A 14,313-nucleotide genomic window follows, 5' to 3' on the forward strand; every position below is an offset into this window, starting at 1 on the left:
TAACACAAATAAGTAAGTGCTTCTTGATTCTAACTATATATGGTGGGGGAAATATACAAATTTTATAGCTCATTTCTACCCTCAACTCTGGTTAAGAAGAGATGTTGGATAATATTCACACAATAAGTATTTAATAAAGATATGGCAACATTAGCCAGAAATTAGTCAGCTGTACATTTGTATAATTTAGCTGTGTAAATAAGTGATTTATTGAGACAGGCAGTCTCTTATGCTTCTAAAGGCTATTCTTACAATATTTCAACTGTCATCTCAATATGAAACAGCATAATATCAAACAAGATAAATTCACCTGTCTTAATTTTTCTCCATCTGTATGAGACACTGTGCTGTTCTGGGTTAGTCCTGCAGTTGGGCCTGGGACAGAACCTTGTGTAGTCTGTGAAAATAGTTTTCCCTGCAAATTCATGGATGAATTTACAGAGGAGTTGAAATTTCCCTCTGACCCACTTCTAGTTTGGTCATCTTGGGGGTGCTGAGCTGTTCCAAAAGCTTCAGGTTGAGATCTTGGAGTCATTGGAGGCTGATCAAAAGGATCACAAGGTGAGGGATCATGGCTAAAAGAATCTGTCACTGTAGACCCTGGTAGCTTTGAAGGCTGAGAAGGATCTGATGGCTTGACAAAAGTCCCAGATAAAGTCCTGCTCTGTGATGCCTGCAGATAAGGATCCCGATCTGACATGGTAATAGGTCTACTGAAAGTTTCTGAAATTCCAGATCTTTGAGTTGCTGGTGACTGAGAATATGGATCATTAGTAACTGGTATTGGTGTACCTGGAGGCTGGGTATACAGATCAGAATGCCTCTGATTAGCTGAAACCTGAGCAAATAAGTCTGCAGTCTGTGGAGGTCTTGATGCCAGTGGTTGATGCATATATGGGTCAACTGAAACAGGTCGAATGGAGCCAGGAGGCTGGGCATAAAGATCTGAAGCAGGTCGAGGGGTGCCAGGAGGCTGGGCATAAGGGTCTGTGACAGGGCGAGGAGTGCTGGGGGGGTGGGCATATGGATCCTGAGCAACTGTCCTTGAAAGAGATCCAGAATAATCACTCTGATTTCGCAACACTCTTTGTGGATGGGCAAAAGTATCCTTTATTGCTGAGTGTGAAGCCAACTGAGATTGGTTGTAAGAATCACTAGATGGGTTGTGTGCAAAACTATCTACAGGCCTTGGTGTCAAAAGAGGCCTTTCGTAAGGATCCATAGCTACTCTCCTTAAGGTAGGTGGCATTTTTGTGTAAGAATCTTGAGAAGATGGATTTGGGCACGCTGGTGTTTTAAACAGGTTGGAATGCCCTTCAATAACAGATGCTGAAGTCAATGAAGGCCTTGAACATGAATCAGTAGAAGAGATACGTGGTCTCTGAAAAGTATCACCTCCTGTTCTTGGAGGTGGCTTAGCAAATTGGTCACTGCTTGCCGGTTGTTCTGAAATTAAAGGTGATCTTGGTATCCCCAAAGGTTTAGAGAACTGTTCTGTTCCAGTTACAGGTCTTGGTGTATCTGGAGGTTTTGCATAAGGATCACTGGTGCCTGGGGACAAAGAACACGAATCTCTGGCTGGTGATGGCCTCCTTCCCACTGATTCAGAAACTTGAGTTGGCCTGGATATCGAAGGCAGTGGACAGACCTCTGCTGATGTAGCAGAATTTCTCCTGACAAATTTTTGATTTTGGTTAACAGGTGGTGGCCTGGGAGTTCCCACCATTTTTGCATATGGGTCAACGGGAGAAGGTGGCTGAGCAGAGGGGGAAGAAGAGAATGTTTGTTGTGATGGAGTCTGACAATGACCATCTTGAGCAGGCATTCGATTAGCAGTCACAGGTGGAGGTGGGGCTTGGGGTTTTAGGAAAACATCAGAAGTAGATGTAGAAGGACCAGGCAACTGTTTTGCATATAATGCTTGCTGTGCAGGAGACATATTTCCATTGCTAGTCTGAGGGGTTAAAGGACTTTGCATCCCACTGCTAGGGGTATCTGAGCCTGACTGGTTTACAAGCTGTTGTGATCCTAGTTGTTGCTGCTGCAGCTGCTGCTGCTGCTGCTCATTTTTCACTTGCTCAAGTTTCTGAGTTGCTTCAATTTTAGCTTGCTGTTTACTCTTTTGACGCATTTGCTGTTTCAGAAAAGGAAGAAAAAAAGTTAAAATTAAATAAAAGTGAACTAGTAACCCCCCACACATATTTAAATATTATTTATACACATATACAGACACACTTAAGAGCACAGAAACCAATGGCAAAGTTTTCATTTTTTTTTTCATAAAGTCATATCTGAAATTATTAAAAGTATGTATTTTTGAAAATCAGTCGTTCATATTAAAAGTGAACATAACAGTCAAGTACTATAAAAATGCTTTCAAGTCATATCTAAAGTTTCATCGAAGCCACTCAAACTTTTTGGAATCTCCCATTCAAATTTGCTTTTAGTGCAAGATTTTTTTAAAAACTGGATTGAAACATGACTGCAGGACATGCAATATTTCCTGACACCCCCAAAAAACATAAGTTCATCTTAATCTTCATTCAACTTATTGTGAAGTTTGAATTCAATACTGTAAAAATAAAATAAAACCCTCCCCTGAAGACATGCATCCTGTAGACTCCCCGAGTTCTCATCAAGTATGGAAGAGACTAGAAATACTGCAATCTATAATCGTAACAATATGGAAATAAACAATTTCCATATTCGTACCTATTTCCTGTATTCTTACTCATGTTTATACTTATACCTATTATCTTGTAAGCGATTGACAAATCAAATAAATAAAAATAAATTCAGATAGCTTCTATTAATCTCTAAATTAGCCTGTGTTTTCAGAATCTGCCATATTCCTCTAACACCTACCACTTCTAAAAACATTATATATTTTAGTATTTCCTTCTGCCTATAATGAATGCTTCACTTTAAGACAGAAATATAAATTCAACCTTGTATGATATGAGATTTCTGCATGAATTTGTTCCAATTTATTTAAAGTTCTATTTATGATACAAAAGCTACATCACATTTAGGCAGCCCATATCCACTGAAGGGGAGTGTAAAAATATGCAGCTGTGCTAGACAAACAGCAAAGAGCAAGCAGCAAATGCAACACACCTGCCTAAATTTCCATTCTTGCTCATGTTCAGACTCTCTCTGTTTTAATGGATCCTTGAAGAGATCAGTTTCAATACGAGATCCAGGATCAATGTTATCCTGCTGTTGCTGCCTCTTCATTGAATCATTGGACATCTGTACTTTGTTAATCCGTAAAGCAGCCCTATTATCTCTGGCTTTTTGCTATTTCAAAAACAAAAACACAATTTACTTGGGTTCTGATTCATAAATAAAACCAACCCTTTTCATTCTCCCAGAAATACTTAAATTTATTTATTTGATTTAAAAAATGATTTAATAAGCAACAAGGCAGCTATTTATTTCACTAGACAAATACAGAGTAGATGAATTTATGCAGATCCAGATGGAGGACAAAGTTGCCATCAACAAGAACAAATAAATATTGAAATACTAAAGAAAAGGAGTATTTTTAATCAAGGTACATTTGAAACAGAAAATTAAATCTAGGAAATGTGGCCCTGCTTTATTCTAAGCCACAAACATGGCTTTTAATAATTCCAAAAGTCTTATGCACTTATTTCTAACTAAGATTCTTCCAATTGCAACTCTAGATGACCAAATCAATTAGGTTGTTACCAAAAATTTGATCTGTATGTAAATTCCATATTAAAGTAAAATATTACACAAAGCATTCACAAAACATGAACAATAATAACAAACTTGAATGCCCTAAAAAGTAGATTTGGGAAATCAAAAAGCAGTTAGTATTGAGGAAAGCAAGAAACCTTAGCTACTACTGATTTATGTCCTTGAGGAATGAAAGAAGATAATGCTTTCTTCTTAGAATGTTTCTTCAAATTAATCTATTATCTTGGCACTTTCAAATTTTGGAACATGTAAAGGGGACTGAGATCTGAATAAAAAGGGTCTTCAAGGGTTCAGACACTTATGTGTTTCTTGTTCTGCCTCTTGGGCAATCAAGGGACCCAGGAAGTATGGGTTATTTATGTATCAAATCTTATTGTTTTCAGTCACACACCACTTTAAAGAAATCTAGACTCATAAAGAAAGCCTTTCTCTCAGTCTGATCCAGTTGGATCTTGAATGGGAGTGGATAAGAAAGAGCGGAAAGCCTAAACAAAAAGGGGAAAAATCCATAAAATCACTTTAATTCAGTGAATTATCATGGATCCCTGTGTAACCCACAGAGAAGTCTGGAAAAATGCCTATTGAACAAGTTAGTTTTACTAGATTTTATGTTTTTAAAATGTACTCTGCTGAGGCAATACACTTTTTAGCAATTCACAGTTTAAAATAATTTCTAGACTAATTAACAGAAGTTGTAGGTAAAGAGAAAATGTGTTTTCACAAACTGAAAAGGTTCAATACCACGTATGGAGCTCTTTCTTGAGAGCTTGCCTTTCTCCATAGCTTGGCAATCTGCTTGACTCTGGTAGTCCAGTCTGAGAACATGGAGAAGAGAAAGGAGACAAATGCATTAATTGGTACTAGAATTATTACTGATACATTGTGGAATATTATCCAATTCATAGGATATGTTAAAAAAATAAAATACCCTGAAACAAAGTGGACATCCAATAGCCCTGCAGAAATTAAGTTTAACTTGATAACATACCTGGAAACTCTTCTTTTAGGTTTGGGAAATTGATATTTGTGTATAAAACAGGTGCTACTGTTGCCATTTCACCAAGTGCTTCCTCTTTTTCCCATTTCAGAGTGCTCCTCTGCGCATTAGACATGGTATCATTTTCTCCCTCCAAAGGAGTTGCAGTTGCAACCCAAGGATTGGTAGGATCGTTAATCATTGCATTAAATACTGTGTTTTTATCTCTAAAATCACAACACAAAAACAAAGCATAGATATCAATTTTTGCATACAGAACTACATGGTCCCAAACCTTATATTTTAAAATTGTTAACATTACTGGCACCCCATATTCTGGTGTCAGTGAGAAATTAGGGAGCCCAATCTTTTAACTTAATTCTGTATTAATTTAATTTCTTGCTAGCTATGTTTTTTTAATTATAGTTTTATCCTGTTATTATTTTTATAAATAGTTCGGGGAAGTGAACATGTATAATGAGCCTTCATTCTCCTATGGTATTTTCTTCACAATAGCCACCATGTGAAATAGGCTGAGTTGAGAGAGAGGGACTAGTTCGAAATCACCCAGGTGGCTTTCATGCCTAAGGCTGTACCAGATTTTTTAAAAAAAATACTTGAACTTTAAATTTACTAACCTGGTATCAGCATAGGAAGGCTGTGTTATAGTTGAGAAAGTTCCTAATCCACCTCCAGGTACTAAGGCTGTATGAGGGAGATGGGGAGTTTGTCCAATCAGGCCATTCATAAGTGGAACTCTTGAAAATGCATTCTCCCCTTAGAAGAATAAAATGGAAAAAATAAAATTAATAATAAACAGTTCTAGACCAATTTGTTGCTAACAGGAGAACACAACTTAGGATATATCTACAGCATTTAGCTATTCTTCATGTTTTACAATATCTCACATCGATTAGGCTAATAAACCTCTGGTTCATGGTTTCACAGAATTAGATTAAAGCTTTTGAAGGAACTATCAAATACACAGTTTCAGTTCTGTTGGGAATAGTTTACAAAGACATATTCAGGGCCTGTGTTAACTAATATTATCTTTAATAAAACACTATTTGTATAGGTAAGGAATATTTATAATATAAGAAGGGAACGTGTAAAAGAACAGTTATGAGATTGATTTACATGCAAGTTTAAAGTAATCTCAATAATGTAATGAAAAAATAAATGCAAAAATGAATAACCATATTTTTTGGTGTATAAGACGCACCCTCCCCAAAAAAGCGGATGGAAATGTCTGTGTATCTTATACAGTGAATGTTGTCGAGGCCTTGCCCACCCGCCGGCCCCCACCCTTTGGCCTCTGCCTCCCAGGAATTTGCCTCCTTGCAGCAAACAGCAAACAGCCTAGTCACCTTTAGCACAGCCCGGTTAGCACAAGTAGCTGATTGTTGGTCATTGGCAATAGGGATTGCCATCGCCTATTGCTACCTCTGTGTGCCCCATTTTCGGCCATGTTCAGGTGGCAGGGATCAGAATGGGTGGAAAATGGGGTGCGCGGAGGCCGAAAACAGGGCGCACAGAGGCCAAAAACAAGATGCGGAGGTCAAAAACGGGGCACGTGGAGGCAGCAATAGGCAATGGCGATCCCTGCAGCCTGAAACAGCTGATCTTTGGGAGGCCAATCCAACTGACAATCAGCTGCTTGTGCTAATCAGGCTGTGCTGAAGGTGATTAGCTGTTTGCTGTTTGCTGCAAGGAGGCAAATTGCTGGGAGGCAGAGGCAGTTTCCCCCCTGTTTTCCTCTCCAAAAGCTAGGTACATCTTATATTTCAGAGCATCTTATACTCTGAAAAATACAGTAAAGGTCCTTATATCTCCCCTCAAAAGAGGTCAGAATCCCTTTTACAAATTATAGTGAGCAGTTAAGGTATATTAAAAATCCTTTAAAAAAAAACCACCTTTCCCGTACAGACTATCCTCTATTTAAGACCACAATAGGGATGGAAACTCTGTCGCTAAGCAAGGCAATCTTTGAGTTATGCTCAATGTTACCTTTTTTGCCATGGTCATTAAGCAAATCACTGGTCATTAAGTGGTAGTTAAATGAATTTGGCTTCCTCCATTGACTTTGCTTCTAGGAAGCCAGCTGACAAGGCTGCAAATAAGTGATCACATGACCCCAAGACAGTACCACTGCCAGAAATCTATGCCAAATGCCCAACTTTTGATCATGTAACTACAAGAACACTGTGTGACTGTTGCAAGTGTGAGGAATGACCCACTGTCACTTTTTGTGGTGAAATTACAGGCTGAAGGAGAGGGGGACCTTTTACAGAAGTAAAAACAACTCCCAGTCATCTCATTCCTCAGGGAAGGAAATGTCTGAGGTCAAGTCCTTAGGTCTAGATCTGCTGTTTCCCAAGAAATATATAAATCTTGTAATATAGGTGGTTAGCAATAAAGTATCTGGTTGGGCCTGTTCACGGAGTTGTTCTGGTTACTGGCACCTGACATTTTTTTCAGCACCACTGTAACTTCAAATGGACACTAAACGAATGATTTTTTAAAGTTGAGGACTATGTCTATGACTATGTACAAGGCACTGGTTATTCTTGAACTGCTCTCAATTGCCATATTGTTTATTTAGGATGAAATACTTTTAAATTGATAAAAAAACAAACCTTGATTGTGCAAATGCATTAACTGTTGTGGAGGTGGTTGTGGAGGCTGTGGCAAAGGAGCTGACTGAGTGGCTGCAGGACTCAGTACAGCAGTAAACAAGTCTTCCACATCTTTTCCTCCCAGTTCTATGAAATATAAGGGGGCATTAGAGCAATAGCAGACAGATATTGATGTGGTGCACACACACACACATATATATAATATGAATGTGTGTGAAATAAACTTCACAGAAAGATATTAAAAATAGGTCACATACCTGGAATCTTATATAATTTACCAAGAATTGCACCTGCACAAAGTAAAAGCAATGAATATTACCAATCACCATTCACAGCATTTAGATAATTGCAACACATTAATTTCAAGAATTACTAGCATGAAGTTGAACATATGTGGTAATATGCCAAAACAACAAGCTGGCTTGGAAGACAAGGACACAACATAACCATTTACCATCTGTGACCATCTTGTCCAATTCTGGGCTCAAGATCCCATCTAACTGTTCTTCACTCAGTGGCCGGGTACTCTGGCTGACATTCTGCAGAGGCATCGAGGTGGAGGGATCATCAGAGATAGGCCCAATGTCTAGTCCAGCTGAAGGAAAAAGTATAATTTTGAATAACATTAATTGGCTTAAATGGTAGGAAAAAATCCTATCGTGCATACAACCAAATGTAATAACAGTATTGAGCAGTTTAAGAAGTCAATGTTTTCATTTAAAAAAATATTTTGAATATAATAAACAGGAAAAGCATCCATACCGGTACCAGAAAAACAAACCCAATTATGTATTGTGGGAAAGTTTTTATTAGTGAAATGCAATTGCAAACTTTCAAAGTTTTCAAATAATGACAGATTATTAACTTTTGTCCCCCCTCCTGTTTCATAAACATTTCATAACCAATTTGTCTAATGAATAACACCTATCAGCTATTTTGTAAATGTTCAGTTAACTCAATAAAGGCATTATTTCCATATGGATTTGAATCACGAAATGCACATCAAAATCTTGACAATGATAAAACTACTGTAATATTTGACATATATCAAAAATAGATAAGGGTATTTTACATTTAAGGGAATGTTTTTTTCAAATAAATCAGTCAACAAATGAAAACTGTGTTATGGATGCTGTGAAACTATGTCTGAAGTACTCAAAAGATTAAAAAAGCTCGGTGTCTTTAAATATGATTTAGACACAAATAGTGCATACTGTTTGATGAAGGGTGTTAAGACTGCAACTATGGAGTATTGTTTTATAATAAAACAACAGTTATGGTTTTGAACAGGTATGTGTAGCATTACTTCTAATTATTTAGTAGGCTGAGAAATGAATGTTTTCACTACCAGTAGGAAGATTATAAACTGTTTATTTCTTTTCTACTTTACAAGTGTTTAAAAAGTCAGGCAAGATGTAGTGGGAACTGTCATGATTTCTGGCTTAGAAACTACATTTTGGTGAAAGAAAACTTTTTATCCTGATCCCAAGTTTGGCTTAGTACATTAATTTACTGCTCAGGGAAAACTTTTGCTTATAAAATTGCTAATTATTTCAAATACCAAACCACATGCTGGCTTAGACTGCTCCTGATTCTAGCTTGTTGTGCATCTCAACCTGGTTTTTCTCCTTGTCCTTCCTTCCCTTTGCAGACTGCTGCTTTGTATTAGAATCTTTCTGGCATCGTTTCTTCTGTAACTGACCTAATCCTGGTCTCTTCAAGGCTATGTGACAAGTATGTGTTTTACTTTCTCCCATTTAATTGAAAACCAAAGTAAGCTTCTTTGAGTCACTACTGGCACCAACTAGAACTCACTTTTTTATTAAACTGCCGAGGCAATGCTGGCAAATTGAAATTCCGTATGGTTCACTGTTTGAAATCATTTGGCTGGATTTTATTCAGTTGTTCTGGCAGCAGTTTACATGATATTTTATTTTATTTATTGAATATATTAAATTTCTGTGCTGCCCATTTCACTGTTTAGGGTGATTTATATGACTAAATTAGTTGGTTAACTATTTAGCCAATTGCTTCAAACCATTTTGATTGTTTTTTATTAAATACATAAATTGATAATATATTTTAGCTTATGCTTTTTTTTTCTTGACAGAAAAGTATTACAAGTAGTGATGGTGAAAAATTATTCTTCCGGGCAGAAACATTTTATTAGTCAAGTTAATAGAATTTAAGGTGTGTGTATATAGGTGTTGTGTGTATGTGTGTGTGTGTGGTATCTAGAAAGAGAGAAATCATGTATGCCAGTGTTGAAAAAGAAGCGTGTGGAAAATAGAGTCTATTGTTTTTACAAAATTGTAAGAAGACATAGTAGCTTGTGAAGATTGTATACATTTCTAATCTCATGAGCTAGGCCAGTGATGGCTAACCTTTCCTTCCTCGCATGCCAAAAGTGTGCACTCGCACATGTGTGAGCATGCAGACGTGCCAGCACCTATAAGGCAATGCACGCGGGAGCCCCCATGCCCCTGTGCATGTGTGCACAACACCCGCATGTGCGCTGCATGTCTCTGCGCATGCATGTACTACCCCGTCACGCATGCCTTTCTGCGCATGCACGCGAATCTCCTCCATGTGCCCCACCCCCCGCACATGCCCAGGAGCTACCCAATGATCAGCTGACGGGTGGGTAGGCGGCGTGCATGCCTGCGCAATTTAGCCACTCTGGGGTGATGGCTTATGTGCTGGCGGAGATGGCTCTGCGTGCCATTTCCAGCATGCGTGCCATAGGGTCGCCATCATGGAGCTAGAAGGTGTTAGAAGCTGCTGTTATGCTAAAAACTGGTCTTAACCAGAATTTACTGATATATTTACTCCTAGGAGAGACAACCCCTAGGAACTAGGACCACACAAGGCGATTTATAAATAAGGGCAGGGTGTGATAGAATTAGAGTAGTGGGAGATGTAATCAGGGGCGGAGATAATATATTCACTTTAGGTGCTTTGGATACATTGTGACGGCATGAGTACTAAGCTAATGAGGAAAGGGTGGGAGGTAAATCTGTAATGGCAATAGACAATATAAGGAAAACATATTGATGATGATTTAGGGTGTGTCCACTGTACCTACGTGTGCGTGGAGGCACCCTCTTTGCAAAGCAGTAAATAAAATTAGCATTGTTTTCTCTTGGAAGTTTTGGCTGGTGATTGTTTATTTCAAAACCACAACTGCAACATTAATTAGGTAAACAGGTAGTCCTCAATTTACAATCAGTTGCTTAGCAACCAAGTTATGACAGACCCCACGCAAAAGGTGTTTATGACCTGAAACATCGATGAAGGTTCTCAATCATCCAGGTAGAGTTGTCTGAAGGTTGAATCAATGCCACAGCACTAAATTTTGTTGATAGCTTGAGAGACATTTCACTGCCCAACCAGGCAGCTTCCTCAGTCAGAACAAGGCAGTTAAGGCAGAGAGTCGTAATGTACTAATTCCTGCCACATCATTCTCAGGGGATTGTTCCCCAAAGTGCGCTGAAACGTCTTTCAAACAAACAACAAAAAAGCCCGGTCCAGTTGCAATGATTCACCCTTCAGACAACTTCTGAGAACTTTACCTGGATGACTGAGAATCTTCATCGGCATTTTGCAATGCACTTTGGGGAAGAAACCCCTGAGGTTGTGGTGGCCGGAGTTGGTATGTCCCAATGACTAACTGCCTTCCTCTGACTGAGGAAGCTGTCTGGACAGGCAGTGAAATGTCTCTCAAACTAACAACAAAAAATTAGTCCAGTTGCAGTGATTCAACCTGACAACCTTCAGATATTTACAACCCAATTCCAAAGTGTTGACAATCATCTACCACCTATGGCCATGTGACCATATTTTGGGTGTTCGGCAACCAGCCTGCATTTATAGCTGTTCGCAGTGCTCTGCCCTCATGTGCCTGTGATTTACAACATTTTTGCCGAATACCAGCGTTTATTTCTGGTTTTTGGCAAAAATGACACATAGCAAATAAAGAGTTTACTTAATGATTGAGATGTTTACTTAAGAACCATGGATCACTTCATGATCATTCTGATTTACTTAACAACCACCACAAAATAAAAAAGAATGTGAAATTGGGTCAGTCACAGGATGACCTGCTGTACAACCATAACAACTTGCAAGCCTAATGGGTAAGTTCCATTATGGTTGTAGGTCTAGGACTATTTATAGCCACTTAAGGAAGGAAAAGGGAGCGAGAAAGAAATTCAAGATAACCCTGACATGACTGTCCTTATAAAATAGGGAGCAAAGGGAAACAGGTTTTCAAAATTCCAATATAATCTGCTGAAACAATGAAGTGTTTTTGTAGCTTGTGCAGTACGTCTTTTCCTGACCTAGCCTATCTCAAAGGACTGACTTTTTATGTCTAAAAGCAGAACACTTACCAGGAATGAAAATACTGTGGAATTTTAGAGCTTTTATAATATGTTTAATTTTTTTAAAAAAAAAACCTCTTTTTTAAAATATGAACCTGAGGCGTTACGTCTGGCATTCTTAACTTATATTTGCAAAAACATTCCAAAGCTAAATTGAAAACCAGAAGGTTCCCGCCCCTCCATGCTTTTATATTTATTGATGTAAATAAAAAGTCTACTAATCTAAACAGAGACATGAAATGCTTTAAATAAGTTCAAGAGAAATGTATTACTTGATATTGTGAAATGCACACATAGACGATTCTGTAGTTATTCACAATATTCTTTAAATTAAAAAATCGAGTTCTTCTAAGTGCACTATAAATACAGGCATGTTACATTGCGCAAGACTCTGCACAAAGGTAGTGAAAAATGAAAGAAAGTGAGGCAACAGAAGAGTTATTACACTTATGCATGCATTTTTTTAAAAATCAGCTGAAACCTTTAGGAAACAGAACTACTTCTAAACACTGATCATCCACTGAATATTTCCTTACCAAAGGGGGAAGAGGAGTTCTCAACCTGGAAAGTGCATAAATCAAGACCTACAGGATCCAAACCAGATAAAATGGATGATTATAAGAAAAAAAAAGTGAAGCAAGCAAGAAAGAACAAATCAAAAGTATATAGCTGCATGCTGAAATAGTTCATGGATATGAAAAAAACACTGAAAGATATCCCCAGAGTAATAAAGGACAATAAAAAAACAAAAACAAAGGACAGATGTATTAAGCAAAGCAAGAGGTAATAGCCTTGACTAGTAGAAGCATATTTTAAAATTATGCATATAAACAAATACACATGTAGGTAGTCCTGAACTTGTTGGAAGTTACTATGTCACTGAAAAATGTGACTTATGACTGATCCTCGCACTTACAACTGTTGCAGCAGCTCCATGATCACATGATTAAAATCTGGAGCCTTGGCAATCAGCATGAATTTAGATCAGTTGCAGCATCCTGAGGTCATGTGATCCCCACCTGCAACTTCTCAACCAGCTTCTAACAAGCAAAGTCATTAGGAGAAGCTGGATTTGCTCAGTGACAATGTAATTTACTTAAAAACTGTAGCATAAAAGGTTGTAAAATCGGGCACAACTCACTTAACAACTGCCTGACATAGCAATGGAAATTCTGGTCCCAATTGCGGTCCTAAGAGCCACGACTATTCATATACAGTACATTGAGGGGATCACAAGGCAGAAATATGGAAGTTCAAAAGCAAAATGATTTCCCTTTTGTCATCTCAGACAACATAATATGAATCAAAAAGAGCCCCAAGTGAATGTTTCAAGTGCAAGTAACCAGCTATCATAAACATCATAAAGAACATTTTTTCCAATCATACCTGAATGATCCCCAGGTTTCACTAAATCATCTGAAAGAATTCCAAGGATGTCATCCTCAGTGTTCAGCACAAGAGCAGCTAATGGGTCATCCAGAGTACCTTTAAAAAACAGACAGCTCAAACTCAAACATAATAAAGATGCCATCAGGATTGGCAACTTTCAAAACTTAGTAAACAAACATTTCGGTTACCCAGGGTAATAGATCATCTCTACCTCTGAACGAAGGAACTCCAAAGAGTAACTATGACATTAAACAGGTATTCCTTTTACTAAAAGGCTCTTCTAGCAAGGCCTCTTCTGATCTGTGCCCATGCCCACCTCATGCGAAAATATCTTCAGATTTATGTACCTTGTGCACCAGATTTTGAGGGAGTGGAAGTAGAAGTTGAACTCAGAAGTGGATCTGAAGATGGGTCTAAGAAATTGGTGCTCAGGCTCGCTTTGCAGGAAATGCTGAGGCTTTTATCACATAAATTATCCAAACTTGGCTTGCTTTGCCTACTAGTATCTAAAAGTTCTTTTCCAAAGAAAGCTTCCTAGAATTAAAACAAATAATAAACAAACAATAAAAGCAAGCATTTAATTGAAATGTCTTTATAAGCCACAGGTTTCCTATATTTGAATCTGAATCTGAACTGAAACAGATTCAAATACTTATTGGTTAATATTATAGTTAATAAATGTAATTTCTCTTGTTTCAAAACACACTCATATTTAACTCAATTATGATTCTATGTATAAAATTGCTAATGTTGTTCACTTGTGATTTGTTCCTCTATCCTTTTCTGCTCTGTTTGGGAGGGGGGGGGCAACACCAACTCTCCAGAAGGTATTTATCAGACAGGTTCCTCTATGAAGTTCCCTCCATTCATTTATCATAAAATCCAAGCAATTAATTTAAATACTATAAAAATAAAATTTAAATAACTTCATTGCCTCTTGGTAATTCAGTGACACAAACAAAAGTGTGTTCATACTAGAAACAGAACATTCTTTCAGCTAATTAGTCTATAATTAACTATTGATATGTTATATTAATATGTCTCTATTAATGCATTCAAAAATTATGATGTATTAATATTAATATATTAAAATAAATACTATACTTTTCAGAAATCCAATAAAATAATATTCATAGAACAAGGAAATTAACACCAGTGTTAATGGATTATAAATTATAAAGCAATTTCTTAAATTATAGATAGA

At 37.5% G+C, this 14,313-nt stretch overlaps 1 protein-coding gene across 21 annotated transcripts in view; it reads right to left on the minus strand.

Moving 5' to 3' along the window:
• The window catches only part of KMT2C (lysine methyltransferase 2C), a 142,312-nt gene that overhangs the window by 29,420 nt on the left and 98,579 nt on the right, over window positions 1–14,313 (minus strand). For 19 of the 21 annotated variants that reach the window (XM_026678945.2, XM_087945524.1, XM_026678947.2 and 16 more), the window contains 11 exons: window positions 13,457–13,643; window positions 13,107–13,205; window positions 12,257–12,304; window positions 7,793–7,933; window positions 7,596–7,628; window positions 7,339–7,464; window positions 5,341–5,479; window positions 4,715–4,929; window positions 4,468–4,541; window positions 3,118–3,300; window positions 311–2,134 (listed from right to left, as the gene is read on the minus strand). In XM_026678945.2, the coding sequence (XP_026534730.1) occupies window positions 311–2,134; window positions 3,118–3,300; window positions 4,468–4,541; window positions 4,715–4,929; window positions 5,341–5,479; window positions 7,339–7,464; window positions 7,596–7,628; window positions 7,793–7,933; window positions 12,257–12,304; window positions 13,107–13,205; window positions 13,457–13,643 (3,069 nt within the window). The remainder of the gene's footprint in view (window positions 1–310; window positions 2,135–3,117; window positions 3,301–4,467; window positions 4,542–4,714; window positions 4,930–5,340; window positions 5,480–7,338; window positions 7,465–7,595; window positions 7,629–7,792; window positions 7,934–12,256; window positions 12,305–13,106; window positions 13,206–13,456; window positions 13,644–14,313) is intronic. The other 2 variants (XM_087945523.1, XM_026678949.2) reach the window with 1 other exon arrangement.

Source organism: Notechis scutatus, chromosome Z, assembly GCF_049901735.1.
Source record: "Notechis scutatus isolate UNSWTSFEM ecotype Mainland chromosome Z, rNotScu1.2, whole genome shotgun sequence".
NCBI lineage: Eukaryota > Metazoa > Chordata > Lepidosauria > Squamata > Elapidae > Notechis > Notechis scutatus.